Here is a 26,428-nt window from a genome sequence, read left to right on the forward strand (position 1 = left end):
TCCTCAGCTCTACAAGTCAAAGCAGGTTAGTGGCCTAGTGGTTAGGGTGGTAGACTTTGGTCCTGGGGAACTGAGGAACTGAGTTCGATTCCCACTTCAGGCTCAGGCAGCTCCTTGTGACTCTGGGCAAGTCACTTAACCCTCCATATTACCCCAGGTACAAATAAGTACCTGTATACAGTATGTAAGCCGCATTGAGCCTGCCATGAGTGGGAAAGCGCGGGGTGCAAATGTAACAAAAAATAAATAAAAAATATACATCCTTCTATCGCAGCAGAGCCACCATCTACTTTTCAGATCTAATTGAGCGGCCTAAAAGCGAGGACCAAGACATCCTACGGGTGCCTGCATCGTCTGTTCCTGCCTGCATCATCTGTCCCTGCCTACATCCTTTGCCTAGCATGCATCCTCTGCCCCAGCCTGCATCATCTGTTCCTGCCGGCATCCTCTGTCCAGCCTGCATCGCGTGTTTTCCTGCCTGTATCGTCTGCAACCTCTACTCCTCTGCCCCAGCCTGCATCCTCAGCCCCAGCCTGCATCGCCTGTTTCCTGCCTGCATCCTCTGCCTCTGTCTGCATCATCTGAATGACAGAGATAGCTGTCGACAGTGAGGCTTGTTTAAACTGTTATATGCTTTTAATTGCAAAAAATTGTGTCTGCTGTTACTATCCTTAGGTAGTCCTCATATGTTTATTCAATATGGAATTAACCAAATACCTTCTTATCTCCTACTCCTTCCTATTGATTAATCAGTCATCATCCACACTATGCAATGGTCATAATATAAATACCATCATTCAAAACCAATCAAGACATCCCAGTAAAGCAACCTCACATCTCACCAATAATCATCATACGAAAGGAAAAATCACCAAATATGATCAGCATTTACGGTCTTAAAAGGAATGCCTTAATAAATCAGTTCATGTCAAGGATAGATCTCTCACTAAAATTCCCAACCTGGAGTCTTCCTTCCAAAACATTAAAATTGATTATATCAATGCTAGATCCGTTGTTAACAAACCTCTACTAATCTTTGATTGGATTGTTTCGGATAATCTTGACTGACTTATCATCGAGACCTGGATCCGTAACCAAAAAGATCCAATTCTACTAGATCTATGTCCTCCGGATTATAAAAATCATACATTGGACCAGGAGGGACAAAAAAGGAGGAGGTTTAGCTATTATCTATCGCTCCAATTTCCTGATAGAAGTTATAAACGAAATCATCACCCCTAAACTTGAAATTGCATCAATAAGAATTCAAGAAAAATCCCTTCTAGATCACCTGTCTTGCATCATGTTTTATAGAGCACCTGGAAACTGGAATGAATCATTCTCCATCCTCACCGATTTCATTTCTAATATGAGTATATCTAACTCCAGCTTACTTATTCTAGGTGATATTAACCTACATCTTGAAAACATGAATTCCCCATCAACACAAGAGTGCAAGGATTTCTTTCTCTCATGGGACTTTCCATGGCCTAACTGCAGTCCTACCCACATAAAAGGTCATACGCTGGCCTTTTGCTCCATCAGAATAATCGCAGAACGGAATTTTAAAGTAATAGACACATGCTGGACTGAAGTCCCATGGTCTGATTACTTTAAATTCAATTTATCAATGCTATGGTTAAAGAAAAGTACTCACCGTATCCAACAACACACAGCAATTACCTCAAGAGGAAGAATAGAACCTACAGAGTTTTGGTCTAAATTATGTGACAAGTGGACTACTAATGCGAACTCTAATCACTTCCTTGTTGAGTGGGATAAAAGATGCAACAATATTTTAGACTAGTAAAAAAGGCCCGTTTCTGGAACGAATGAAACGGGCCCTAGCAAGGTTTTCCTGGGAGTGTGTATGTTTGAGAGAGAGAGCCAGAGTGAATATGCGGGTGTGTGACAGAGTGAGACTGTCTGTGTGACAGTGTGTGTGTGAGAATGAGAGTGTGTGACAGGGCCCCCTCCCCTGTTCCTAATACCCCTCACCCTGTTCCCTCCCCTCCTTTTCCTCCTCTTTCCCACACTTTGGGTTCCTTAAGGCTTTCAAAAGTCTATGTACCCCCGTGGCCCTAACGCCCAGTATCCGGATACCCCACCGCTTTCCTCCTCACCCCTCCCCCAAGATGTAATACTTTCATGTCCTTCATTTTTTTTAAAAAGTGTCCTATCTACCCTGTGTACAAATGCCCGGCATTCAGATTGTGTTCCTCTCGTAAATTTTCATTTCTTTCATTCATTCAGAACTCCCCCCCCCCCCCCCCCCCCGAACACTTTTGGTTCCTTCAGTCTTTTAAAACTCTCCTATGTACCCTGTGTGCTAATGGCCAGCATTGAGATTGTTTTCCTGTCCCAAATTTGCATGTCTTTCAGTCATTCACAACTCCCCCCCCCCCCCCTTCTCCAGTTTAACACTTTCCTTCAGTCTTTTAAAACTCTCCTATCAACCCTGTGTCCTAATGGCCAGCATTCAGATTGTTTTCCTTTCCCAAATGTTCATGTCTTTCAGTCCTTCAGAACTCCCCTCTCCCCCCCATTTAACACTTTCGGTTCCTTCAGTCTTTTAAAACTCTCCTATCAACCCTGTGTCCTAATGGCCAGCACTCAGATTGTTTTGCTTTGCCAAATTGTCTGTCACTGAGGTCAGTGCGTGCCTGCCTAGCAGACCACTTCCGGCAGGCACGGTCCCAAGCACATCCTGTTGGAGGTGAGAATTATTATATAGGATGAATTAGCTCCTTTAAAAGATAAGAAGAAAAAAAGATTAAATACTACACCTTGGTATAATGAAGAACTAAAATCCTTAAAATCATTAACCAGAAAAATGGAACGTAAGTGGAGAAAAAATAAAACTGAATACACCCTTGCAGAATGGAAACAAACCCTTAGAAAATATAAATATGCTACAAAACAAGCACGAAAACAATATTACAAATCAAAAATAGGATATGATTATTCAAACCCGAAGAAATTATTCCAAATTGTCAACAATCTTCTTGAAACAAATTTGGTCACCTTTACAAGCTCAGTTTCCCCATCGGCGGATTCACTGGCCAACTATTTCAAAGACAAAATCCTAAAATTACGCAACTCCCTCTCCCTACAAAACTCTAACATTGATGGATTTATTAATCATCTTCAGTCTACCTTTGAAGACTATCCAGCAGATCGTATTTGGCTGCATTTCGCTCCACTCTCCATTGAACAAATCACCAAAGCAATTTCTGAATTCTCTAACTCCTTCTGCAAATTGGATACATGTCCTAATTACCTACTAAAATCCGCCCCTTCCTGCTTCATCCAAAACCTCACGACTTGTTTAAACTTTATGCTTTAAAACTGGTTTCTTCCCAAAAGATTATGGAAACATACTCCTTACCCCCATTCCTAAAGATAGTAAGAAAAAATTAAATGACATTACTAACTATCGTCCAATTGCCTCCATACCATTGATAATAAAGTTAATGGAGAGCATAGTAACTAAACAACTTGTAGAGTACTTGGACAAATTTTCGATCTTGCATGATTCACAATCCGGTTTTCGATCCTCGTATAGTACTGAAACGGTATTGGTTACCCTTTTATCTAAGTTTAAACAACTAACTGCTGCTGGTAAGAGCATACTCCTTATGCAATTTGATATGTCCAGTGCATTTGACATGATTCACCACAACATCCTGGTACATCTCTTGGATCATTTCGGAATCGGTGGTACGATACTGGAATGGATTAAGGGTTTTCTTTTATTTAGATCTTATCGAGTGAAAATGAACTCAACCTTATCTTTTTCCTGGAACGCAGTTAGTGGAGTCCCTCAGGGATCGCCACTGTCCCCCATATTGTTTAACATAATGATGGCCCCACTAGCCAATACTTTATCCAGGTTAGGTTTAAATCCTTTTATTTACGCAGATGATGTAACAAGTATATATACCATTTAATAAGAATTTGGATGAAATTACCAATGAAGTCACTCTTGGACTGCCCACAATGAACAATTGGGCCAACTCTTTCCGCCTGAAATTAAATGCTGATAAGACCCATTGTTTAATTCTATTATCGCAGTATAACAAATATAATCCCACTACTTTAAATACTCCCAACCTTTCTTTACCAATCTTGGATAGTTTGAAACTTCTAGGGATCACAATTGATCGACATTTAACATTGGAGACCCAAGTAACCAACACCATAAAGAAAATGTTTTATTCAATCTGGAGACTCATACAAATAAAACCATTTTTTCCTCGTGATGTCTTCCGGTCTCTGATACAATCTATGGTCTTAAGTCAGATAGACTACTGCAACGGTATATATACAGGATGCAAGGAACATCCTGTATATAGGAAATTAGGAAATTACAAACAGCTCAAAACACTGTGGCTAGACTGATCTTTGGAAAACCCAAATTTGAATCTGCAAAACCACTTCGAGAAATTCTGCACTGGCTCCCCATTAGAGAACGAGTAGCCTTTAAAATATGCACACTAATTCACAGGATAATCTTCAGTGAAGTCCCGGAATATATGCTCAAATTAGTTGACTTACCACCCAGAAACAGAGTCAGTACCTGTAGATCATATCTGAATTTACACTACCCAGACTGTAATGGCCTTAAATACAAATCAACTTACGCCACCAACTTTACATACATAGGCACTCAATTATGGAATGCTCTACCCAAACAAGTAAAATCTACCCAGAACTACCTTAACTTCCGAAAATTATTGAAATCAGTATTGTTTAAGAAAGCTTATTCCCCAGGTTTAACTTAACTTGAATTAACTGTTACTATAATTTTAGATCCAAGGACAATAATTACCTGCTATTATCTATTGACTTTTGATGTTTAATTTCTATTTTATGTCTTATTCTCAAATTGTAATTGTTCTTCTTGTACTGTAGCTTGCACTACAGACTTTAAGCCACTTTGAGCCTGCGATCAGTGGGAAAATGTGGTATACAAATGCAATAATTAAATAAATAAAATGATTGGACAATAAAGGTACCGTCTACTGTGGGGGCCATTTTTGCATTTTGAGTTTTAACATCTGCATGGCTTATATTGCAAGATTGGCACGAAAATGGGGGCACACAAAAGTTGGTTTAAATTAATGGCTTGGGAATTTTGAGTAAAATGTCTTCTCATCTTGACCAAGAACTTTTCACATCAAGAATTGACAGACCAGTTGCGACTTGTAGTTTTTATTTGCTGTTATTTTCTGTATTTCTGCTAAAAGTAAAGCATCATGTGCCAGCCTGACTACTCAATATTGTTGAATTCTTTCTCTGCTCAGGTAGAAGTCTCATAGGCAGGGGAATGTATTTGGATACAGAAGCCAAACGCACACAATCGACTCCCATCCAGCCGTCCTTTCCTACACCTGAAGCACTGCCAACTGGAGACTCCAACATTTCTGCATCTCTTATGAGGTAAGAACTTTTCTCAAGCCAATAACTGGTGTGTTAAAGCCTTATACTAGAAAATTGCTTGTATGTTGCTAAGTGAACTTACTGTTTACCTTATAAAAGAAAACATTTGGGAGAGGGTTGACATGAGCAACATATTTAAGTTGGTCACTTAATGAGGGAGCCTATATCAGACTTTTTAAGTTCTGTCCTTGAGGGCTGCAAGAAGACCAGGTTTTCAGATATCCCTAATGAATATGCATGAGAGAGCTCTGCGTACAGTGGATGTAGTGGGCATGCAAATCTTTTTTCTGCATATTCATTAAGGATATCCTGAAAACCTGGCCTATTTGCAGCCTTTGAGGCCCGAACTTGGAAAAGCCTGATCTAGATAGTTAAACAAAAACAAACCTCATCCGGTAGCAAGGTAATGATTCGGATAATACTGAAGTGTGACATACAGTATAAGAAGTGGTGGCAGTAGCTGGAAGAGAGAGGTTTTGGAAGGATACAGTAGATTGGCTTACCTGGCAGGAGAATTCGGTAATAGGGAATAGAGCTCATTTATGCCCTTTGCATTTTCATTGGTCCCATCTCTGCATTAAGATCTCTTGGACGTGGTGAGCTTCCATCTGTCTCGGCTGGAAGAGCGTCGATAGGACTGGGCAGAGCTTCGGCATTTCTTACATCTCCTGCAGCGCCCCCAGTCAAGCCAGAGAGTAGTCCTCCAGCAGTCCTCTTGGAGCAGCCTGAGAAAAAGTAAGTGTGTAGGGTATAGTTCCATGTTAAAGCAGATGGCCCTATGGTTAAAATAATAGATGAGGAGCAGGAGACAAGAGTTCAAATTCTTCTTCTTCCATTGATATCTATGTCCTTGGGAAGGCCACTTTATTTCCTGTTGTCCTGTTGTCTCTTGGACCATTTCAGATTTTAAACTCTCCAAGAAAGGAGCTTACTGTGCATGCTGGTATAGTAATAATAATGTCAGACTAATATACATTTGTTATCCTGCTAGTCCAGTCTAGGTGCATGTGTTTATGCCAACTTGCAGATGGACACTACAAACACAGCTTTTCCAGTGATGATGAGATTAGAATAAGTAGTAATTCAGTCCTAAAACTTGCAAGTATTCTCTGTCTCCAACAGATGGTGGTGTATTTTGGTCTGGTGCAGTAGGACATGACTAGGCTCTTTGAAGCTCACCTGTGTGTCTGCAGAGTCCTTGGAGGGTCCTGCATCCCACAGTGATTCAGTCCAGAGGGCCACAAGAGCATGGGTTGGCCAAGAGCCCCCTCGCTCCCTTGGGGCCGAAGAGGATCACACAGGGAAATTGGTGGACGCAGTTTGGAACCCATTTGACCCTCATGTGCAGAAAAAGAGTGGACTATTGAGGACGAGGGGACTAGTAGTCCTCTTGGTAGTCTTTCCATGAAGGAGGGCAAGCTCTCTCCATGGGAAAGGGATGTGCAGTTTGTTGGTCATGTTTTTCATTGGGAAGAGCTGTTACCTTTTTGCGCAGGTGTTGTCATCCCTGTGCACAGTGGAGGCTTAAGCAAAGGAGGAATCCGACACCCACTTTGGAGTGGATTCAGAAGCCCTCCAGAGCTTTTCCTTTTCATAAAGTGCTACACAAGATGAACTTTGTGGAATGGGAGGCTCCTGAGGTGGCGCTGAAGGGAAGTAAGGTGATGAGTGGCTTAATCGTCTTCCACAGGAAGACTTGGAGATTCTGTTTCATTTGTCTCAGGTGGATGCTTTCATCACCCTGGTGACTCAGAACTTGAAGACAGCTGTCATAGTCATGCCTTAAAGTGTAATCTTCCTTACAGCCGATTTTTAAGAGTAAAAAAATTGTGTTCAAAGGATCGTGATTGTAAAGGGCAAATAGGAGAAATGGCTTATAGATTTACGCAACGAGGCTATCCTGTAAAATATATTGAAAAAGTATAGTAAGAGCAAAACAGGTACAAAGAAAAGACATTTTGCAGAATAAGGAAAAGAAAAATAATGACCAAAAAGTTATTTGCACTTTATATTATGATTATCTATCTTCTGATATCATTAAAATATTAAGATCTCATTCAGAACATTCCATCTTTTGCAAATAAAGAATTGTTGATAGCATACAAAAGAAATATGAATTTGAAGGATTTTTTTGTCACCATCAGCATTACCAGTCCCACCTTGTATGGATAGAGTAAGGGGTCATTGCCCATGCTTAAATTGTTCCGTTTGTCCGGTCAATCTGAAAACAAAATGTTTTGAACACCCTGTTACAAGAGAGAATTATCAGTTAAAACATTACTCAAATTGTAAGACTTCACAAGTAATACTACTACTACTATTTAGCATTTCTATAGCGCTACAAGGCGTACGCAGCGCTGCACAAACATAGAAGAAAGACAGTCCCTGCTCAAAGAGCTTACAATCTAATAGACAAAAAATAAAGTAATCAAATCAATTAATGTGTACAGGAAGGAGAAGAGGGTAGGTGGAGGCAAGTGGTTACAAGTCAAAAGCAATGTTAAAGAGGTGGGCTTTCAGTCTAGATTTAAAGGTGGCCAAGGATGGGGCAAGACGTAGGGGCTCAGGAAGTTTATTCCAGGCGTAGGGTGCAGCGAGACAGAAGGCGCAAAATCTGGAGTTGGCAGTAGTGAAGAAGGCAACAGATAAGGATTTATCCATGGAGCGGAGTGCACGGGAAGGGGTGTAGGGAAGGACGAGTGTGAAGAGATACTGGGGAGCAGCAGAGTGAGTACATTTATAGGTTAATAGAAGAAGTTTGAACAGGATGCGAAAACGGATAGGGAGCCTGTGAAGCGACTTGAGGAGAGGGGTAGTATGAGTAAAGCGACCCTGGCGGAAGACGAGACGGGCAGCAGAGTTTTGAACCGATTGGAGAGGGGAGAGGTGACTAAGTGGGAGGCCAGCAAGAAGCAGATTGCAGTAGTCTAAACGAGAGGTGACAAGGGTGTGGATGAGGGTTTTGGTAGAGTGCTCAGAAAGAAAGGGGCGGATTTTACGGATGTTGCAAAGAAAGAAACGACAGGTCTTGGCGGTCTGCTGGATATGAGCAGAGAAGGAGAGAGAAGAGTCAAAGATGACCCCAAGGTTTCGAGCTGAGGAGACAGGGAGAATGAGAGAGCCATCAACAGAAATAGAAAACGGGGGGAGTGGGGAGGTGGGTTTGGGGGGAAAAATGAGAAGCCCCTCATCCAATCATCCTACAAGATAACCGCACAACAGTTGATCCCCTGCCTGTCCCAAAACATATTTCCCCTTAATACCGTTCCTCCTACATCAAGCCCCTCTCTCACAGCGGATACCCCCCTTGGATGAAAGCCTGTGGTGAAGGCCTCCACGTGTAAGCATTAGCCCAACACATAGCAGCTATCCTCCAGGCCAACTCTACCCCCCATAGCACATCCTAAGTAATATATGCAGCAGTTTGCCCATGCGGGCTTATCTACGTTGGTAAAACTATAAGAGCATTTAATAAGTTCATTTTAGAACATAAAAGTGCAATAAAAAGAGAGGTACTAAATAAACCTTTAGTGGCATGATTTATAATAGTAGTAGTAGTAGATTTTAACCAGTTAAGATTTTTAGTTCTTTTAAGAATATATTCAAATTGGAGAGGTGGAGATGTGAACAAATTGCTATTGCAAGCTGAACAACATTTGATTTATAGATTTAAGACTGTTAAACCTTTTGGGTTGAATCAAGAAACTGATCTCTCAGTGTTTTTATAGTACTACCAGCAGATTGTCAGTCAATATGTGCTGCTCAATCCAATGTTTGTTTGTCAGCCACCTGGTGGTCAGTATATGTCACTGCATGTATCCAATGCTTGTTCTACATCGTTTGCCTGGAAATGTCACATGACAGAATTCTTTTTATTTCAACATCAATTCTTTTTATAAAATTATCCCTGCTTTTTAAGGGTTTTTTTTTTTCACTTTTATTTTCACTCATCTGTTTTTCAGATGACCATAGTATTTAATATACACTTTTGTTTGGATTAGTGGATTCCTGTTCTGGAGTTCTGTTTGACCTTTGAACTCTCAAAGGGGATATTTAAAGGACCAATCAGAGTGTCTGTTATAATGCTGCCAGTCAACATAGCATTGCGAAGTCTGCTGAGTGAGCTTGGGAAGCACTTATGTAAGGTAGGATATAAGATACTCCATATGGAATTTAGATTGTGGTGTGTACTGGCTTGCTTTAAATATATGTTTTATCAGTTCAATTTCTAAGTCAGTTACCTTTTATAAGCCAGTTGCTCTGTGCTCTATGTCTGTTTGATTGAAATTTGTGTAATCTGATCAGCCTAATGTTAGCTTTAATATTTAAAGGGGGTTTGGTATGTTGCAACAGTTATGATTGAAATAGATGGTTGTATATCTACCTATTCAAGTATCAGTAAATAACACTGGATTACATGCCAGTTGTGCTGAGTGTTTCTCAATTGGGATTGCTAAATTCTTTCTAATGATACAATCATCAGGGTATATGTGTTTGCAACAGTAATGATTTAAACAGATGTATGTATATCCACCCATTCAAATAGCAGCATAGAGCGCTGGATTGCCTGTGAGTTTTGCTGAGTGCTTCTGAATTAGTATTGCTACATCCACCACAAAATTTTTTTTCCAATGGCACAATCATCAGGGTAAATGTGTTTGTTATAGAACAGTAAGCACGTTTGGTACGTTGCAGCAGTAACAATTTCAATTGATATTTGTATATCCACCCATTCAAAAAGCAGTAATGAGTGCTGGATTGCCTGTGAGTTGTGATTAGTGCTTCTGAATCAATTTTTTTCATGGTCATTGTGTAGTTCTTTTTAATGATATCATCAAGGTAAATGTGATTGTCACAGAACAGTATGATGGTTTTAGGTTGTGTTTACACTAAAGTTAATTTCTATTAATTTGAGTTGCTATCTATTAGAACATGGAAACCCTTCTAATAGGCATGTTTCACTGATTCTTACTTTTAACAATAGAAATCAAACAAAATAAAACATGGAAAAGAAAATAAGATGATACCTTTTTTATTGGACACTAGTAAAAAAGCCCCGTTTCTGATGCAAATGAAACGGGGGCTAGCAAGGTTTTCTTCTGTGTGCATGTGGGAGTGTGTGTGTTCCTGCCCTCTCTCCCCTCCCCCCTCTGAGTCCTTCATTGTTACAGAGAGAGCGATTTGATTTCCTGCTTTGCTGTTTTCCTTCACTGTTTGTGTTAGAGAGAGAGCGAGGGCGGGGCAGACACTCATGGGGAAACCGGATATCTCTCCCTCTTCACACTTCCGGTTGGAGGCTTCATAGAACGTTATGCCTTTTATATAGAGAGATAACTTAATACATTTCTTGATTAGCTTTCGAAGGTTGCCCTTCTTCCTCAGATTGGAAATAAGCAAATGTGCTAGCTGACAGTGTATATAAGTGAAAACACACTCCTCTACTTTTAACAAAAAATTTACTAAATATAAAGTGAATATTAATTTCGATGTTTTAGATCATTGTGCATAAGAGACGGCGATTGAGGCCAAGCATTGTGATTTTTAAAATTATTTTATTTTGTATTTTTTAGGTGATTGTATGACTACTTTTAGGGGTTCACTTTGCTTTTTACCCCTATTAGGTAGGTGATATTTAGTATGTACGGTCATAGGCACCGACTCCGTGGGTTCTGTGGGTGCTCGAGCACCCCCAGTATTTCACCCACCAGAAGTTCATTCCCTCCCTCCCTCCGTCCTCCCTTCGAGTTCCAGGCCCCCTCCCTCCGAATTTTAAAAGTCATCTATTTTACCTTGTCGGGATTAGGACGGCAGCAACGGTAAAAAGCATGCAGGCTCGGCTAGGTGCTTAGTTCAGTTTTCCCTTCTCTCTCTCTCTCTCAGCTCTGGTCCCGCCCTCATTTCCTGTTTCCGCAAGGGCGGGGCCAGAGCTGAGAGAGAGAGAAGGGAAAACTGATCTAAGCACCGAGCTGAGCCTTCATGCTTTTTACCACTGCTGCCACCCTAACCCCGACGAGGTAAGATAGATGACTTTTAAAATTTGGAGGGAGGGGGCCTGGAACTCGAAGGGAGGAATGACGACCCTGGAACTGGGAGGGAGGGAGGTCTGCAACTGGGAGGGACGTGGAGGGGGGACAGGGTCAAGGGGGAGGGGGGACGGGGAGGGGGAATGCACCACCTGTAAAAAAAAATTCAGCACCCCCAATCATTTTGAAAAGTTGGCTCCTATGTGTACGGTCACTCAGTTATTTAGTATTGTATATCTCCACCTATCTGTCTTATTTTGTGTTGATATTATTTTTTGTTGATATTTTATGTCTTGTATTAAAATTATTATTTTATTGCATGCATATTTAATCTGAATGTTTTTAACTGATATTGATTTGATATATTTTATTGTATTATGTTTTTAGATTTGATCTGTTTTTATCTTTATATGATTTGATTGTGTTTTTAAATATGTTTTATTATAAAATATACTATGTGATGTTTGTTTTATTCATTATGTAGTTTTTTGTACCCCTGACGCATCCTGAGGGTGAAACGTGACCACGTCGGGTAACCTTGTAATACACCACTTCTGTTACCCTCCTGTTCCATTTTTTTAATCTTTTTTGATCTGCCTTTTTTCTTTTGGTTTGCTATTTCTGTGGCAGATCTTTGCCTTATTTTGTTTCTGTCTGAACCTGGAGGTGGTCCATCTAGGTGGCCCATCAGCTGAAAATTAATTTTTATCATTTAGGAATTTAGAATGTATGCTTATAAATGTAGTCCTGCCATTCATTTGCATAGATTTATGAGCCTAGTGCTGAAAATCAGCAAGAAGCCTCTACAGACCCAAAGAACTTACTTGTGTCTTCAACAGAGAAAAAAAAGCTTTTCTTCAAAACCCAAAGAGCTCAGTGCAAGTACCTGCAGATTCCTTCCTTACTCCTTCTATTTGAACACTGCCACTGTACGGACATATGGTAGATAGTAGCTATCCTGACAGAAGGATTGTTACCAAAGGGATCCCACTACTGAGAGTGTTTGCTGCTTCACCTCTTTCAAAATGGCAGGTAATAAAGAAAAAAAAAGTCTCCCTATGCGCTCAGCAGTAGCGTACCAAGGGCGAGGCGGTGGGGGCGGTCCACCCCGGGTGCAGGCAGCAAGGGAGTGTACAGAGCAGTCAGGTTACTGTTGGCTTCGCCGGTTCCCTGCCCCCTCTGATGTTACTTCCTGTTCTGGGGTAGGGGGCCAGTGAAGCTGACAGCCGTTTGACTGCTCCGTACACCCCCAGGTGGTGAGGATGGGGTAGGGGGTGATGTGCCGGGGTGGGGGTGTAGCGGCGACCTGCCCTGGAGGCAGCCAATCTAGGTATGCCATTGGCTCTTGGTAATTACCATAGAGTGGGGCTCCACTATAAGTACTTCTTAATAAGAGAGACAAGCTGTTGGCTCTTTACTTTATAATTAATAAGCTGTGTGGTAGCTGCAGTGCATGACATGCAGCTAAGACATCTGGTTTTCCTGCATAATAGCAGCTTTGCAGTTCGGCAGCAGTATTTAGACCAGCCAGTAAGCTGGCAAATAAAATGTCATGTTGTTCTTTCCAGAAGGCGTTTGATAAGGTCCCTCATGAAAGACTACAGAGGAAATTAGAGGGATATGGGATCGGAGGTAGTGTTTTACTGGGGATTAAAAACTGGTTGAAAGATAGGAAACAGAGAGTAGGATTAAAAGGTCAATATTTACAATGGAGAAGGGTAGTTAGCGGGGTCCCTCAGGGATCGGTGCTGAGACCTCTGCTTTTTAACGTATTCATAAATGATCTAGAGATGAGGGTAACTAGTGAGATAATCAAATTTGCCGATGACACAAAGTTATTCAAAGTAGTCAAATAGCGGGAAGATTGTGAAAAACTACAAGAGGACCTTACGAGATTGGGGGACTGGGCGTCTAAATGGCAGATGACGTTTAATGTGAACAGGTGCAAAGTGATTCATGTGGGAAAGAGGAACCCAAACTATAACTACAACTACGTCATGGAAGGTTCAGCGTTGGGAGTCACAGACCGAGAAAGGGATCTAGATGTCATCATTGATGATACATTGAAAACTTCTGCTCAGTGTGCTGCTGCGGCTAGGAAAGCAAATAGAATGTTCCTCAGCGACCCTCCAGACCGGTCAAGACGCTTGGGTTATGCACGCCTACCAGCAGAGGGAGACTGAGAACACTAAAACTTAAACCAGTATAAGCTAGCAGCCAACCCCCAAGCAGCCAGTAAATCTCATTCTCCGAGGACAAGCAGGCTGCTTGTTCTCACGACTGGGTTGACGTCCACGGCAGCCCCCACCAACCGGAACAAAAACTTCGCGGGCGGTCCCGCACGCAGGGCACGCCCACCGCGCATGCGCGGCCGTCTTCCCGCCCGTGCGCGACCGTTCCCGCTCAGTTTTTTTCGATTCCGCACTGAGGAGAGACGTGTTAAAGTCTCTCTCCTGGTCAGCCCCGGAAACCGGATCGCGGCCTAGCCGCGAATTTTCTTTTTCGTGCGCGTTCGCGCTTCTTTTCTTTTCTTATCTCAAAAAAAAAAAAGTTTGTCCCCTCGTCGTCTTAGCGCAGGGGCGCTTCGTTGCGGCCTTGTGGCCGCTCGGTCGTTTCTTTTTCGGGTGTGCTTTTCACCGCCACCATCAACGACTTTGACTTCGCCGACGCGATTTTTCTGTCGATGTCCTCGAAGGTCCCGAGTGGATTCAAGAAGTGTGGTCGGTGCGGCCGGCACATCTCGCAAACCGATACTCACGCTTGGTGCCTCCAGTGCCTTGGCCCGGAGCATAATACCAAGACGTGCACCTTGTGTCTCGGATTGCGAAAGCGGACACAGGTGGCGAGGCAAGTTCGTCGGGACCAACTTTTTGGAACTTGCGCCGGCCCGTCGACGTCATCGGTGTCTACGGCCGGGTCTTCGGTACCGATGTCGACGAAATCGACACCGACGATGGCATCGACCCCAGGAGCACAGGTACCGTTGGCCTGCCGGACCTCCGGCGACGGCGGGGGTGAGCGGCCGCGGTGGCAGTCGGCCCCGGCCACTCCCTCTACCCAGGGTCATCGGGACCGAACCCTGTCAGACCCGATCCCTCGAGGCCGGGGGGGTTCTACCTCCTCTTCACGTCTGCCACCGAGCGTCGATGATGGGCACCGAAAGAAACCAAAGAAGCTTCGGCATCGGTTGCCCACGGCTCACGGGACTGCTAGTTCCGGCGCCTCCAGAGATGAATCGACACCGAGGAAACGGCAGTGCCGAGAGGAGCGTTCCCCCTCGGTCGAAGAGGTGTCGCTGCGTCAGTCCATGGGTGCTTCGGTACCGTCTCCTGGACCCGAGCAGCTTCCGGCACCGGCACCCACACCGGCCCCCCTGTCTTTCCTGACAGCGGGCCTGGACGAGTGCCTCCGAGCCATCCTTCCAGGGATTCTGGAAGGGCTGATGCGCCAGGCCTTGCCGGCCCCGGGGGTGCTTGCGCCCCCGGCGCCGTTGATGGAGGCGCCAGCGTGCTCCAGCCCGATGCCGAGGCCTCCGACACCGACGCCGCTTGCGGTACCGGTGTCGACCGTCACGCAGGTGGAATCCCCGTCGACGTCGATGGAGGGAGCTTCACGGGAGTCCACCGCTCGACGCCACCATCGAGGACGTGGTTCCTTGCAGTCGAGACGGGCCCGGTTCAGGTCTGAGTTGAAAGAGCTCATGTCCGACACCGAGGAAGAGGCCTCGTGGGGGGAGGAGGAGGACCCCAAATATTTCTCCTCAGAGGAGTCTGAGGGCCTTCCCTCCGACCCCACTCCTTCACCGGAGAGGAAGCTCTCGCCCCCTGAGAGCCTCTCCTTTGCCTCCTTTGTCAGGGATATGTCTATATGCATTCCCTTCCCCGTGGTCTCTGTGGATGAGCCGAGGGCTGAGATGCTTGAGGTCCTCGACTACCAATCACCACCTAGAGAGTCTTCCACGGTACCGTTGCACAATGTCCTCAAAGAGACACTGCTTCGGAACTGGCAGAAGCCATTATCTAACCCCACCATTCCCAAGAAAGTGGAGTCCCAATACAGAATCCACTCTGACCCAGAGTTAATGCGGCCCCAATTGCCTCATGACTCGGCGGTCGTGGACTCTGCTCTCAAGAGGGCACGAAGTTCGAGGGATACCGCCTCGGCGCCCCCGGGGCGGGAGTCTCGCACTCTGGACTCGTTTGGGAGGAAGGCCTACCAATCTTCCATGCTCGTGACCCGCATCCAGTCGTACCAGCTCTACACGAGCATTCACATGCGGAACAATGTGAAGCAACTGGCAGACCTGGTCGATAAGCTCCCTCCGGAGCAGTCCAGGCCTTATCAGGAGGTGGTCAGGCAGTAGAAAATTCCTGTCCAGGGGTATCTATGACACCTGTGATGTGGCATCTCGAGCTGCGGCCCAAGGTATAGTGATGCGCAGACTCTCCTGGCTGCGTGCCTCTGACCTTGACAACCGCACCCAGCAACGCCTGGCGGATGTCCCTTGCCAGGGGGATAACATTTTCGGCGAGAAGGTCGAGCAGTTGGTGGACCAACTACACCAGCGGGAAACCGCCCTCGACAAGCTCTCCCACCGGGCGCCTTCAGCATCCACCTCTACCGGTGGACGTTTTTCCCGGGCCAGGCAGGCTGCGTCCTACGCCTACAACAAGCGTAGGTACACCCAGCCGGCCCTCAGGCCCCCTCAGGCACAGGGACAGTCCCAGCGCGCTCGTTTCCGTCAACAGCGTGTGCCTAAGCAGCCCCCTGCGCCTCCACAGCAAAAGCCGGGGACGGGCTTTTGACTGGATCCATGGGAGCATAGCCGCCATCAAAGTGTCCGTACCGGACGGCCTGCCGGTCGGGGGGAGGTTGAAAGCTTTTCACCAAAGGTGGCCTCTTATAACCTCGACCAGTGGGTTCTCCAAATAGTGCGGTGCGGATATGCCCTGAATTTGGCCTCCACTCCACCAAATTGCCCACCGGGAGCTCAATCCTTCAGCTCCCACCACAAGCAGGTACTTGCAGAGGAACTCTCCGCCTTTCTCAGCGCCAATGCGGTCGAGCCCCTACCACCCGGGCAGGAAGGGCAGGGATTCTATTCCAGGTACTTCCTTGTGGAAAAGAAAGCAGGGGGGATGCGCCCCATCCTAGACCTGAGAGGCCTGAACAAATACCTGGTCAAAGAGAAGTTCAGGATGCTTTCCTTGGGCACCCTTCTCCCCATGATTCAGAAAGACGATTGGCTATGCTCCCTGGATTTAAAGGACGCTTATACCCACATCCCGATACTGCCAGCTCACAGACAGTATCTCAGATTCCGCCTGGGGACACGGCACTTTCAGTATTGTGTGCTGCCCTTTGGGCTCGCCTCTGCCCCACGGGTGTTCACGAAGTGCCTTGTGGTGGTCGCGGCGTATCTACGCAAGCTGGGAGTGCACGTGTTCCCATATCTCGACGATTGGCTGGTCAAGAGCACCTCGGAGGCAGGGGCTCTCCGGTCCATGCAGTGCACTATTCACTTCCTGGAGCTGCTGGGGTTTGTGATAAATTACCCAAAGTCCCATCTCCAGCCAAACCAATCTCTGGAATTCATAGGAGCTCTGCTGAATTCACAGACGGCTCAGGCCTTTCTTCCCGAAGCGAGGGCCCACAACCTCCTGTCTCTTGCTTCCCAGACCAGAGCGTCTCAGCAGGTCACAGCTCGGCAGATGTTGAGACTCCTAGGTCATATGGCCTCTACAGTTCATGTGACTCCCAATGCTCGTCTTCACATGAGATCTGCTCAATGGACCCTAGCTTCCCAGTGGTGCCAAGCCACCGGGAATCTAGAAGATGTCATCCGCCTGTCCCTCAGTTGTCGCAATTCGCTGCACTGGTGGACCATTCGGACCAATTTGACCCTGGGACGTCCATTCCAAATTCCGCAGCCCACGAAAGTGCTGACGATGGATGCATCTCGCCTGGGGTGGGGAGCTCATGTCGATGGGCTTCACACCCAGGGACTGTGGTCCCTCCAGGAACAGGATCTTCAGATCAACCTCCTGGAGCTCCGAGCGGTCTGGAACGCACTGAAGGCCTTCAGAGATCGGCTGTCCTATCAAATTATTCAAATTCGGACAGACAATCAGGTTGCAATGTATTGCATCAACAAGCAGGGGGGCACCGGATCTCGCCCCCTGTGTCAGGAAGCTGTCGGGATGTGGCTTTGGGCCTGCCAGTTCGGCATGCTTCTTCAAGCCACATACCTGGCAGGTGTAAACAACAGTCTGGCCGACAGACTGAGCAGAGTCATGCAACTGCACGAGTGGTCGCTCCATTGTAGAGTGGTACGCAAGATCTTCCGAGAGTGGGGTACTCCCTCGGTGGACCTTTTTGCCTCTCAGACCAACCACAAGCTGCCTCTGTTCTGTTCCAGACTACAGGCACACGGCAGACTAGCGTCGGATGCCTTTCTCCTCCATTGGGGGACCGGCCTCCTGTATGCTTATCCTCCCATACCTTTGGTGGGGAAGACCTTACTGAAGCTCAAGCAAGACCACGGCACCATGATTCTGATAGCGCCTTTTTGGCCCCGTCAGATCTGGTTCCCTCTACTTCTGGAGTTGTCCTCCGAAGAACCGTGGAGATTGGAGTGTTTTCTGACTCTCATATCGCAGAACAACGGAGCGCTTCTGCACCCCAACCTTCAGTCTCTGGCTCTCACGGCCTGGATGTTGAGGCCGTAGACTTTGCTTCGTTGGGTCTGTCTGAGGGTGTCTCCCGCGTCTTGCTTGCCTCTAGAAAGGATTCCACTAAAAAGAGTTACTTTTTCAAGTGGAGGAGGTTTGTCGTTTGGTGTGAGAGCAAGGCCCTAGAACCTCGCTCTTGTCCTGCACACAACCTGCTTGAATACCTTCTGCACTTAGAGTCTGGCCTCAAGACCAACTCAGTAAGGAATCACCTTAGTGCGATTAGTGCTTACCATCTTTGTGTAGAGGGTAAAGCCATCTCTGGAGAGCCTTTAGTCGTTCGATTCATGAGAGGCTTGCTTTTGTCAAGGCCCCCTGTCAAGCCTCCTGCAGTGTCATGGGATCTCAACGTCGTCCTCACCCAGCTGATGAAACCTCCTTTTGAGCCACTGAATTCATGCCATCTGAAGTACTTGACCTGGAAGGTCATTTTCTTGGTGGCAGTTACTTCAGCTCGTAGAGTCAGTGAGCTGCAAGCCCTGGTAGCTCATGCTCCTTATACCAAATTTCATCATAACAGAGTAGTACTCCGCAATCACCCTAAGTTCCTGCCAAAGGTGGTGTCGGAGTTCCATCTTAACCAGTCAATTGTCTTGCCAACATTCTTTCCCAGACCGCATACCTGCCCTGCTGAACGTCAGTTGCACACATTGGACTGCAAGCGAGCGTTGGCCTTCTATCTGGAGCGGACACAGCCCAACAGACAGTCCGCCCAATTGTTTGTTTCTTTGGACCCCAATAGGAAAGGGGTCGCTGTCGGGAAACGCACCATCTCCAATTGGCTAGCAGATTGCATTTCCTTCACTTACGCCCAGGCTGGGCTGGCTCTTGAGGGTCATGTCACAGCTCATAGTGTTAGAGCCATGGCAGCGTCAGTGGCCCACTTGAAGTCAGCCACTATTGAAGAGATTTGCAAGGCTGCGACGTGGTCATCTGTCCACACATTCACATCACATTACTGCCTCCAGCAGGATACCCGACGCGGAGAAAGCGAATGATACATACCTGTAGCAGGTGTTCTCCGAGGACAGCAGGCTGATTGTTCTCACCTACCCTCCCTCCTCCCCTTTGGAGTTGTGTTTTACTCATTCCTTGCTTGTCATTCAACTGAGTGGGAACGGTCGCGCACGGGCGGGAAGACGGCCGCGCATGCGCGGTGGGCGTGCCCTGCGTGCGGGACCGCCCGCGAAGTTTTTGTTCCGGTTGGTGGGGGCTGCCGTGGACGTCAACCCAGTCGTGAGAACAATCAGCCTGTTGTCCTCGGAGAACACCTGCTACAGGTATGTATCATTCGCTATACTCCAGGAGGATGAATTACTGAAAGAGATATTCCCATCCCCACCAGTACTGGCCTTCCGACAGCCACCCAACTTAAAACACAAGCTAATCAGAAGTAAACTTCCATCACAGACTGAAAAGGAACAGAAGGGCACACTTCCCTGTAATTTATCCAGTTGCAAACTATGCCAAAATATTTCACAGGACCCCAAAGTCATCCACAAAGGAAAGATATTCAACATAAAGGGATCTTTCACTTGCTCATCTTCCAATGTAGTATATATCATTCAGTGTAAAAAATGTAACGAAGGATGCTATATTGGAGAAACAGGCCAGATGCTTAAGACAAGATTCAATTTACATAGACATCACATGAACAATACTGGTGCCAGTAGGGTTCCCACACCTGTTGGTCAGCATTTTACAGGACCACTGTACCAGTGACTTCACAGTGAGAATCCTGAAAGGTAACTTTAAAACCATACAAGAACGTAAGACCTTTGAAGTCAGAATGATTGAATATTTTAACACCCAACAGAAAGGACTTAACAAGGATCTGGGGTTCCTAGCCCATTATAAACCATAAAGCTGTATGTCTCTGTTGATCACCCCACCCCTCACCTATCCACACCCATCCTGTTAGAATATCAATGATATGCTTTGATGTCCCCATGCATACCTCCTACCCACCCCCATCCTCCCACCCTGTCAGACTGTCATAGTAATGCTTGAATGTTTTCACTTATATACACTGTCAGCTAGCACATTTGCTTATTTCCGATCTGACGAAGAAGGGCAACCTTCGAAAGCTAATCAAGAAATGTATTAAGTTATGTCCAATAAAAAAGGTATCATCTTATTTTCTTTTCCATGTTTTATTTTGTTTGATTTCTATTGATAACCTTAAGAGTGGACTAACACGGCTACCACACTCCTCTACTTAAGTTTTCTTCACAAATGCCTACTGGGCAGGTACTATTGCACACAAAGCAAAAAAATAAAGACCCTTTGTAGTAGCAGCTAGTTGAATATAGGACACCTCTTTTTTGTTTGTTTTAAATGAGGAATAAATATGTATGATCAGGGAGTAATTGTAGTTGTTTTGAGTCCATAGAACAGGGAGCATAGATATTTCAGCTTGAGTAGTGGGGTATCTGAGCACAGACCCAAAAATTAAGCACATTTTAAATTTCTAGCATATTGGTGTGGGAGAGCAAGATAGGACTTATTTGTGTAACAAGGTAACTGTGGAAAACTCAAATAAAAGCAAATAATAAGAGAATCATCTTAAAAACCTTGATCTTAGTTCACTGCAGATTCCTGCTAGTTCTAGGTCTACAAAGATGAGAACAAGCAGGACAATATGACTACAGTCTACTACCAATAAGATGTTGGCAAAGGGTACTCCTCTTGAACAATCTTTTGGCGATCTGAAGGACTACTGGCCTTGGTCTGGAATGCATCTGACATAGGCCTATCCTGGGGTTTGGTGGTTTTCTTGCAGTGTGATGTATGGATCCAGTTAGATAGTCCTTGATACTTCACTGCAGTGTTGGTGATCAGTAACACTTGATAGAGACCCTTTCAGAGGGTTCTAGAGACAACTTGCAGTGGTGAACCTTGATGTGTACCTGGTCACCTGGCTGTAGACAATGACACGGGTATTTCAAATCAGGGTCAATCTACTAGAAAAAAAAGGTGGGCCACAAATCTATAACATTGAAATAGCAAGCCTCAGCTGGAATACAACATAGAATTCTTTGGGGATTTGGGACAGAAAACTAAACAGTAGACTCCAAAGGGGTAATAAAGTTCTAATAACAATTTGTTTCAACATTTTTATTGATGATTATCAAAATGGATTGTCAACAAGCTTGAGATAAAACATATTACAGAACCAAACCTTCCTCTTAGATACAGAAGATAATGAGATCTTCAACATGTTAACATTTTAACACTTCTCTTCCCACACTATCCTTTCCCGTTACCCCCCCCCAAACTTCTAAACACCTGGATTTATTTATTGCAAAAAACAACACGTACAACATATGCCAGTTGGCAAACTACCATATGGTCTGATAACTAAGCAGATATGCTCAGTACAGTCACTACTGTCATGTAATATTTGAATGTCTTCCAAATTAAATAATTTGGAGACCAAACAGCAGGATTTGCTCCACAGCCTCCGGTTCTCGGTCAGACCATGCTTATTGATGGCAAAAATTAAATCGCAGCAATGCTGTGTATCATATGCAAATTCCAGTTGCACAACACAAAAAGGCAAACCAACATCACTGTAAAATTATGCAATGTCGTTCTCTCATCATACATAAATAATCTTATGGTTCAAGAATGTTATGACTAGCACATTCTCCTAAATAGCATTCAGCCAACAAAATGCAAGCATAACCATACCCTGGGCCCCATATTTTAAACCAAACATTCCCCCACCCCTCCCCCAAAACCCGAAATCTCCCCTCCCTACCTATTCCTCCTCCTGTATCTACTACTACTACTATTTAGCATTTCTATAGCGCTACAAGGCATACGCTGCGCTGCACAAACATAGAAGAAAGACAGTCCCTGCTCAAAGAGCTTACAATCTAATAGACAAAAAATAAATAAAGTAAGCAAATCAAATCAATTAATGTGAACGGGAAGGAAGAGAGGAGGGTAGGTGGAGGCGAGTGGTTACAAGTGGTTAAGAGTATCTCTCCCCAAACCCCGATCTAATCAAATATTAATCTCCAATCCTCCCCTACCCACCTAGGAACTCGGTACACCCCTTAAGGTGAGGTAAACAAGTGACTTATGAGTACTCTTCATGATGCACCAAGAACCAGATTACGGCCTCGAGGATGTAAGATCTGGAGGTATAACCCCCAAGTTGCCAGAAACCTCTTCCATCTTCTCGGTGAGAAATGAGACTCCCGCGCCTCCCAATACGCCAAAAGATGCACTTGATTCCGCCAGTGCCAATATGCCAGGAGGTCTTGTACCGTCCAACACTGTAAGATGCACTTGCGAGCAAGCAAGCACATCTTATGTTGCAGCAGCACTTCATTTTTATTACGGCTTCCAAAGGCCCCTGGCACATCCAAGAGCATCTGTTCTACTGTTCCCATAACCTTTAATCTCAACTCCAGCTCCATAAAACTTTTTATGCGCCGCCAAAAGGCTTGTACTGGAGGACAATTCCACAGTGCATGACAAAATGACCCTTGGGCTCTCCCACACTTAAGACAGTTACGGTTCGTCAACCCCCCTATATGAAACAGCTGGGAAGATGAGATATAAGCTCTATATATAATACGATAGGCACATTCCCTTAGTCAGGTGTCCATAGTAAGGGAGGGTATGCATGCTACAGAGGCTACTATGTCCCAGTGTGTCAAAGGGGGCCCTACATCCAACTCTCATTTACATTTAAGTTCAGTATAGTCTTTGGGCGGCTTCCACTTAGTAAGGGCGTTATGTAAAAGTGAGATAGATACCCCTCCCTCCCACAAAGATTGAAAGAATTCTCTGAGTTTGGTCCCCATGCGACTACTTAATGAAGCCTTGGGGAGCGTGGAGATATAATGGGTGACCTGCCAAGACGCGAACCTATTGCCCCACGAATCTTCCACCTTGTTTAATAACTCGTCTGATGGAATGGGAACTCCCTCGTCACTTACCAGGTATTCCAAACATGTTATACCTTGGCCTGCCCATCAAGTAAAGACTTTATTAATAAAGCCTGGTTGGAAGGCTAAATTGCCCTTCAGGGTAATCTGATCAGTGATGGATGGTCCCCCCCCCCCCCTCCCCCCCCCCCCCCCCCCCCCCCCCCCCACAATTTTTGCACTAGCTGTCTCCACACCACCCGTAAGGGGTTTAATGCTCCCCCGAAGCTCCAAAGGAATCAGACCTCTTGTGATGCAATAAGGAGAACAGCTGGTACGGAGCATAAAAAACTGTCTCCAGCTCAATTGGGGTATAAGTCTGAGTCCGGAGACACCAGTCCCGTAGATGGCGTAAGTGACAAGCCTGATTATAGAGTTTCATGTCAGGTAGACCCAAACCCCACTGCCCCCAGCTCCCAATCAAATATGAGAGGCGAGCCCTAGGTTTCTTGTGAGCCCAACAAAATCGTGTGATTAATCTGTACAAGGCTTTAATATCTCTCTGAAGTAACCAGAGGGGTAGTATCTGTAGGAAATAAAGCCATCATGGGAACACCACCATCTTCACCAAGCTCACTCTACCCATCAAAGACAAAGGAAGGTCCTGCCAGCCCGCTAACATCTTGCCGGTTTCCTCCAAGAGCGTGGATACATTCAGCTTATATAACTGTGGCACTTTCATAGGCAGGAGGATACCTAGAATACCGAAAGGACTTCTCTGCCCAGCGCATAGGGAGCTCTGTACCCCATTCCGTCACCAACTGAGCCGATGAAGCCAAGGCCTCCGATTTGTACAGATTTAAACGCAGGCTGGCATGATCTCCATACTCTTTGAAGATCTCTAACAGCTGGCAATGAGGCCTGTGGTTCGGTCAAGTGCACTAGTATATCATCTGCAAAGGCTGCGACTTTAAAGGTCATTGTACCTATCGAAACCCCTCACACCACTGGAGAATTCACGATATCTCTTAGCAACGGGTCTAATGTCAAGACAAAGAGGAGTGGAGAAAGGGGGCACCCCTGCCTGGTACCACGAATAATCTGAAAGTCATTGGACTCCATCCCGTTAACAGACACTCGCGCTCTAGGGGTGGAGTAAAACGTTCTCACCTTAGAAAGGAATCGCCTCGAAAATCCGTATTTAGTCAACGTGGCGAATAGGAAGCTCCAGTGAACACGGTGAAAGGCTTTCTCCGCATCAAAACTAACAAGAAGAGATTGTAGATTCCTCCTATGACCATATTTCAGAGAGGCCAAACTTTTTGGAAGATTTTTAGCCTCTGTATATCCACGTACAAATCCCACTTGGGAGTCATGTAAAATCTTCGGGAGTACTCGCACCAAATGGTTGGCTAATATTTTGGTAAGTAGCTTGACCTCATAGTTCAAAAGTGATATGGGGCGTTAGGACTCCACCAACTCAGGGTCTTTCCCTGGTTTTGGTATGACTATAATCCGTGCCGTATTCAACTGCGCAGGCAACGTCTCAGCCTCCACCAGAGCATTGAACATATTCGTCAAGGGGAGTATGACCTCTTCTCCCAGCAATTTATAAAATTCAGCTCAAAAGCCATCTATACCCGGAGCCTTTAGTAGTTGACTCTGCCAGATTTCTAAGTCAACTTCATCTGCCATTATTGATTTACTTAGCAAGTCATTGTCTACTGGGTGCAAAGAAGGCAGTGGCATATCAGCCCAGTAAAGATCACAAGGGAACCCCCCATCTTCCAGGGCATCATAAAGCTGCCTTTAATATGAGAAGAACATATTACAAATCTCCTGATCAGTGTGGACTGAGGCACCATGTCTCAGTCTCATCGATAATATTCTGGTACGGCCCCTTTTTACTGCTATCAGACGTGAAAGAAGGCCCCCCTCATTCCCATGCTTATATAACATGTACTTGTAATAAGTCTGTGATTTAAGGGCTCTTTGGTGCACGAGCTCATTCAGAGCCACCTGCAATTCTAGTACTCTCTGTTTATACTCCAAGGAGTGTGTTTGACCAAATCTCCTACAAGCCGTCCCAAGTTGCCGACTTAAACGGAGGATCTCATGGTCCCTGGCCTCGTCTGATGACAGGTATAGCTCAAAATCTCGCCTCTCAAAACAGCTTTCACCGCCTCCCAATAGAGGATTGGATCTTCCTCGTGTATTGCATTGTGCGCCTTGTAATCCTTCCAAATTTTAAGAAGCCTATCTCGAAAAGTCTGATCTCTATATAATTCCACCGGAAATACCCACCGCCCTCTACCAGTGGGGGTCTGGGACAAAACACAGTCCATCCCAACCCATGCATGATCAGAGATAACATAAGGCCCAATATCTGAATTGGTCACTGATCTGAAAAATTGCTTCGACACTAGCAGATAATCGATTTGGGTTTGGGTAGAGTGAGCTCGGGACAGATGTGTATAGTCTCCCTCCTGGGGGTGTAACACCCGCCAAATATCAATTAAATCAAGTTGGTGGCACAGATTAGGCAGTCCTCTACTCTCATGGTTGGCATAAGTCCTTCCGGGGTGAGATTTATCTAATTGAGGGTCTAATACAGAATTGAACCCCCCCCCCCCCCCCCCCCCCCCCCCCCCACTAGGACTGCATTCTGTGAACAGGCCACAAGCTTAGCGGTAATCATCTTATAGAAATGACAATCATATTGATTGGGGCATAAACATTCCCAATGAGTAGCTTCTGTCTCTGCACTATGGCTTCACATAATAGGAATCTACCACCAGGGTCCACAAAGAGAGGCGTAACCTTATCTTCTACCCCCTTCCGGAACAGAACAGCCACTCCTCCCTTTTTCCCTTGGGATGCTGCTGCAACACATTCTCCCACCCACCATGTTTTAAGCTTAGTGTGTTCTAAGGAAGACAGATGGGTCTTTTGTAATAAGGCTTTCTCCGAGGACAAGCAGGCTGCTTGTTCTCACGACTGGGTGACGTCCGCGGCAGCCCCCACCAACCGGAAGAAGCTTTGCGGGCGGTCCGCACGCAGGGCACGCCCACCGCGCATGCGCGGCCGTCTTCCCGCCCGTGCGCGACCGTTCCCGCCAGTCCTTTCTTTTCCGCGCCTGGAGAGAGTCGTGCGATTGCCGCTCTCTCGTTGTCAGCCCCGGAAAACCGTTGCGTTTTTCGCGAATTCGTTTATTCTTTTGTTTCTGTACATCGCGCGCTTCAGTTTCTCTTTTTCCTCTAAAAAAAAAAAAAAAAAAAAGAGCACGCGCTTTATTTTCCCTCGTTTCTAGCGGGGGCGTCGCGTTGCGGCCTTGTGGCCGCGCGGTCGA

At 45.6% G+C, this 26,428-nt stretch overlaps 1 protein-coding gene across 3 annotated transcripts in view; it reads left to right on the forward strand.

The window, feature by feature from the left end:
* PIWIL2 (piwi like RNA-mediated gene silencing 2) overlaps positions 1 to 26,428 on the forward strand; it is a 349,150-nt gene that overhangs the window by 46,326 nt on the left and 276,396 nt on the right. For all 3 annotated transcript variants that reach the window (XM_030202016.1, XM_030202014.1, XM_030202015.1), the window contains exons 5-6: positions 5,307 to 5,442; positions 6,025 to 6,177. In XM_030202016.1, coding sequence (XP_030057876.1) covers positions 5,307 to 5,442; positions 6,025 to 6,177 — 289 coding nt within the window. The remainder of the gene's footprint in view (positions 1 to 5,306; positions 5,443 to 6,024; positions 6,178 to 26,428) is intronic.

The sequence above is a fragment of the Microcaecilia unicolor genome, chromosome 4 (genome assembly GCF_901765095.1).
Source record: "Microcaecilia unicolor chromosome 4, aMicUni1.1, whole genome shotgun sequence".
Lineage (NCBI taxonomy): Eukaryota > Metazoa > Chordata > Amphibia > Gymnophiona > Siphonopidae > Microcaecilia > Microcaecilia unicolor.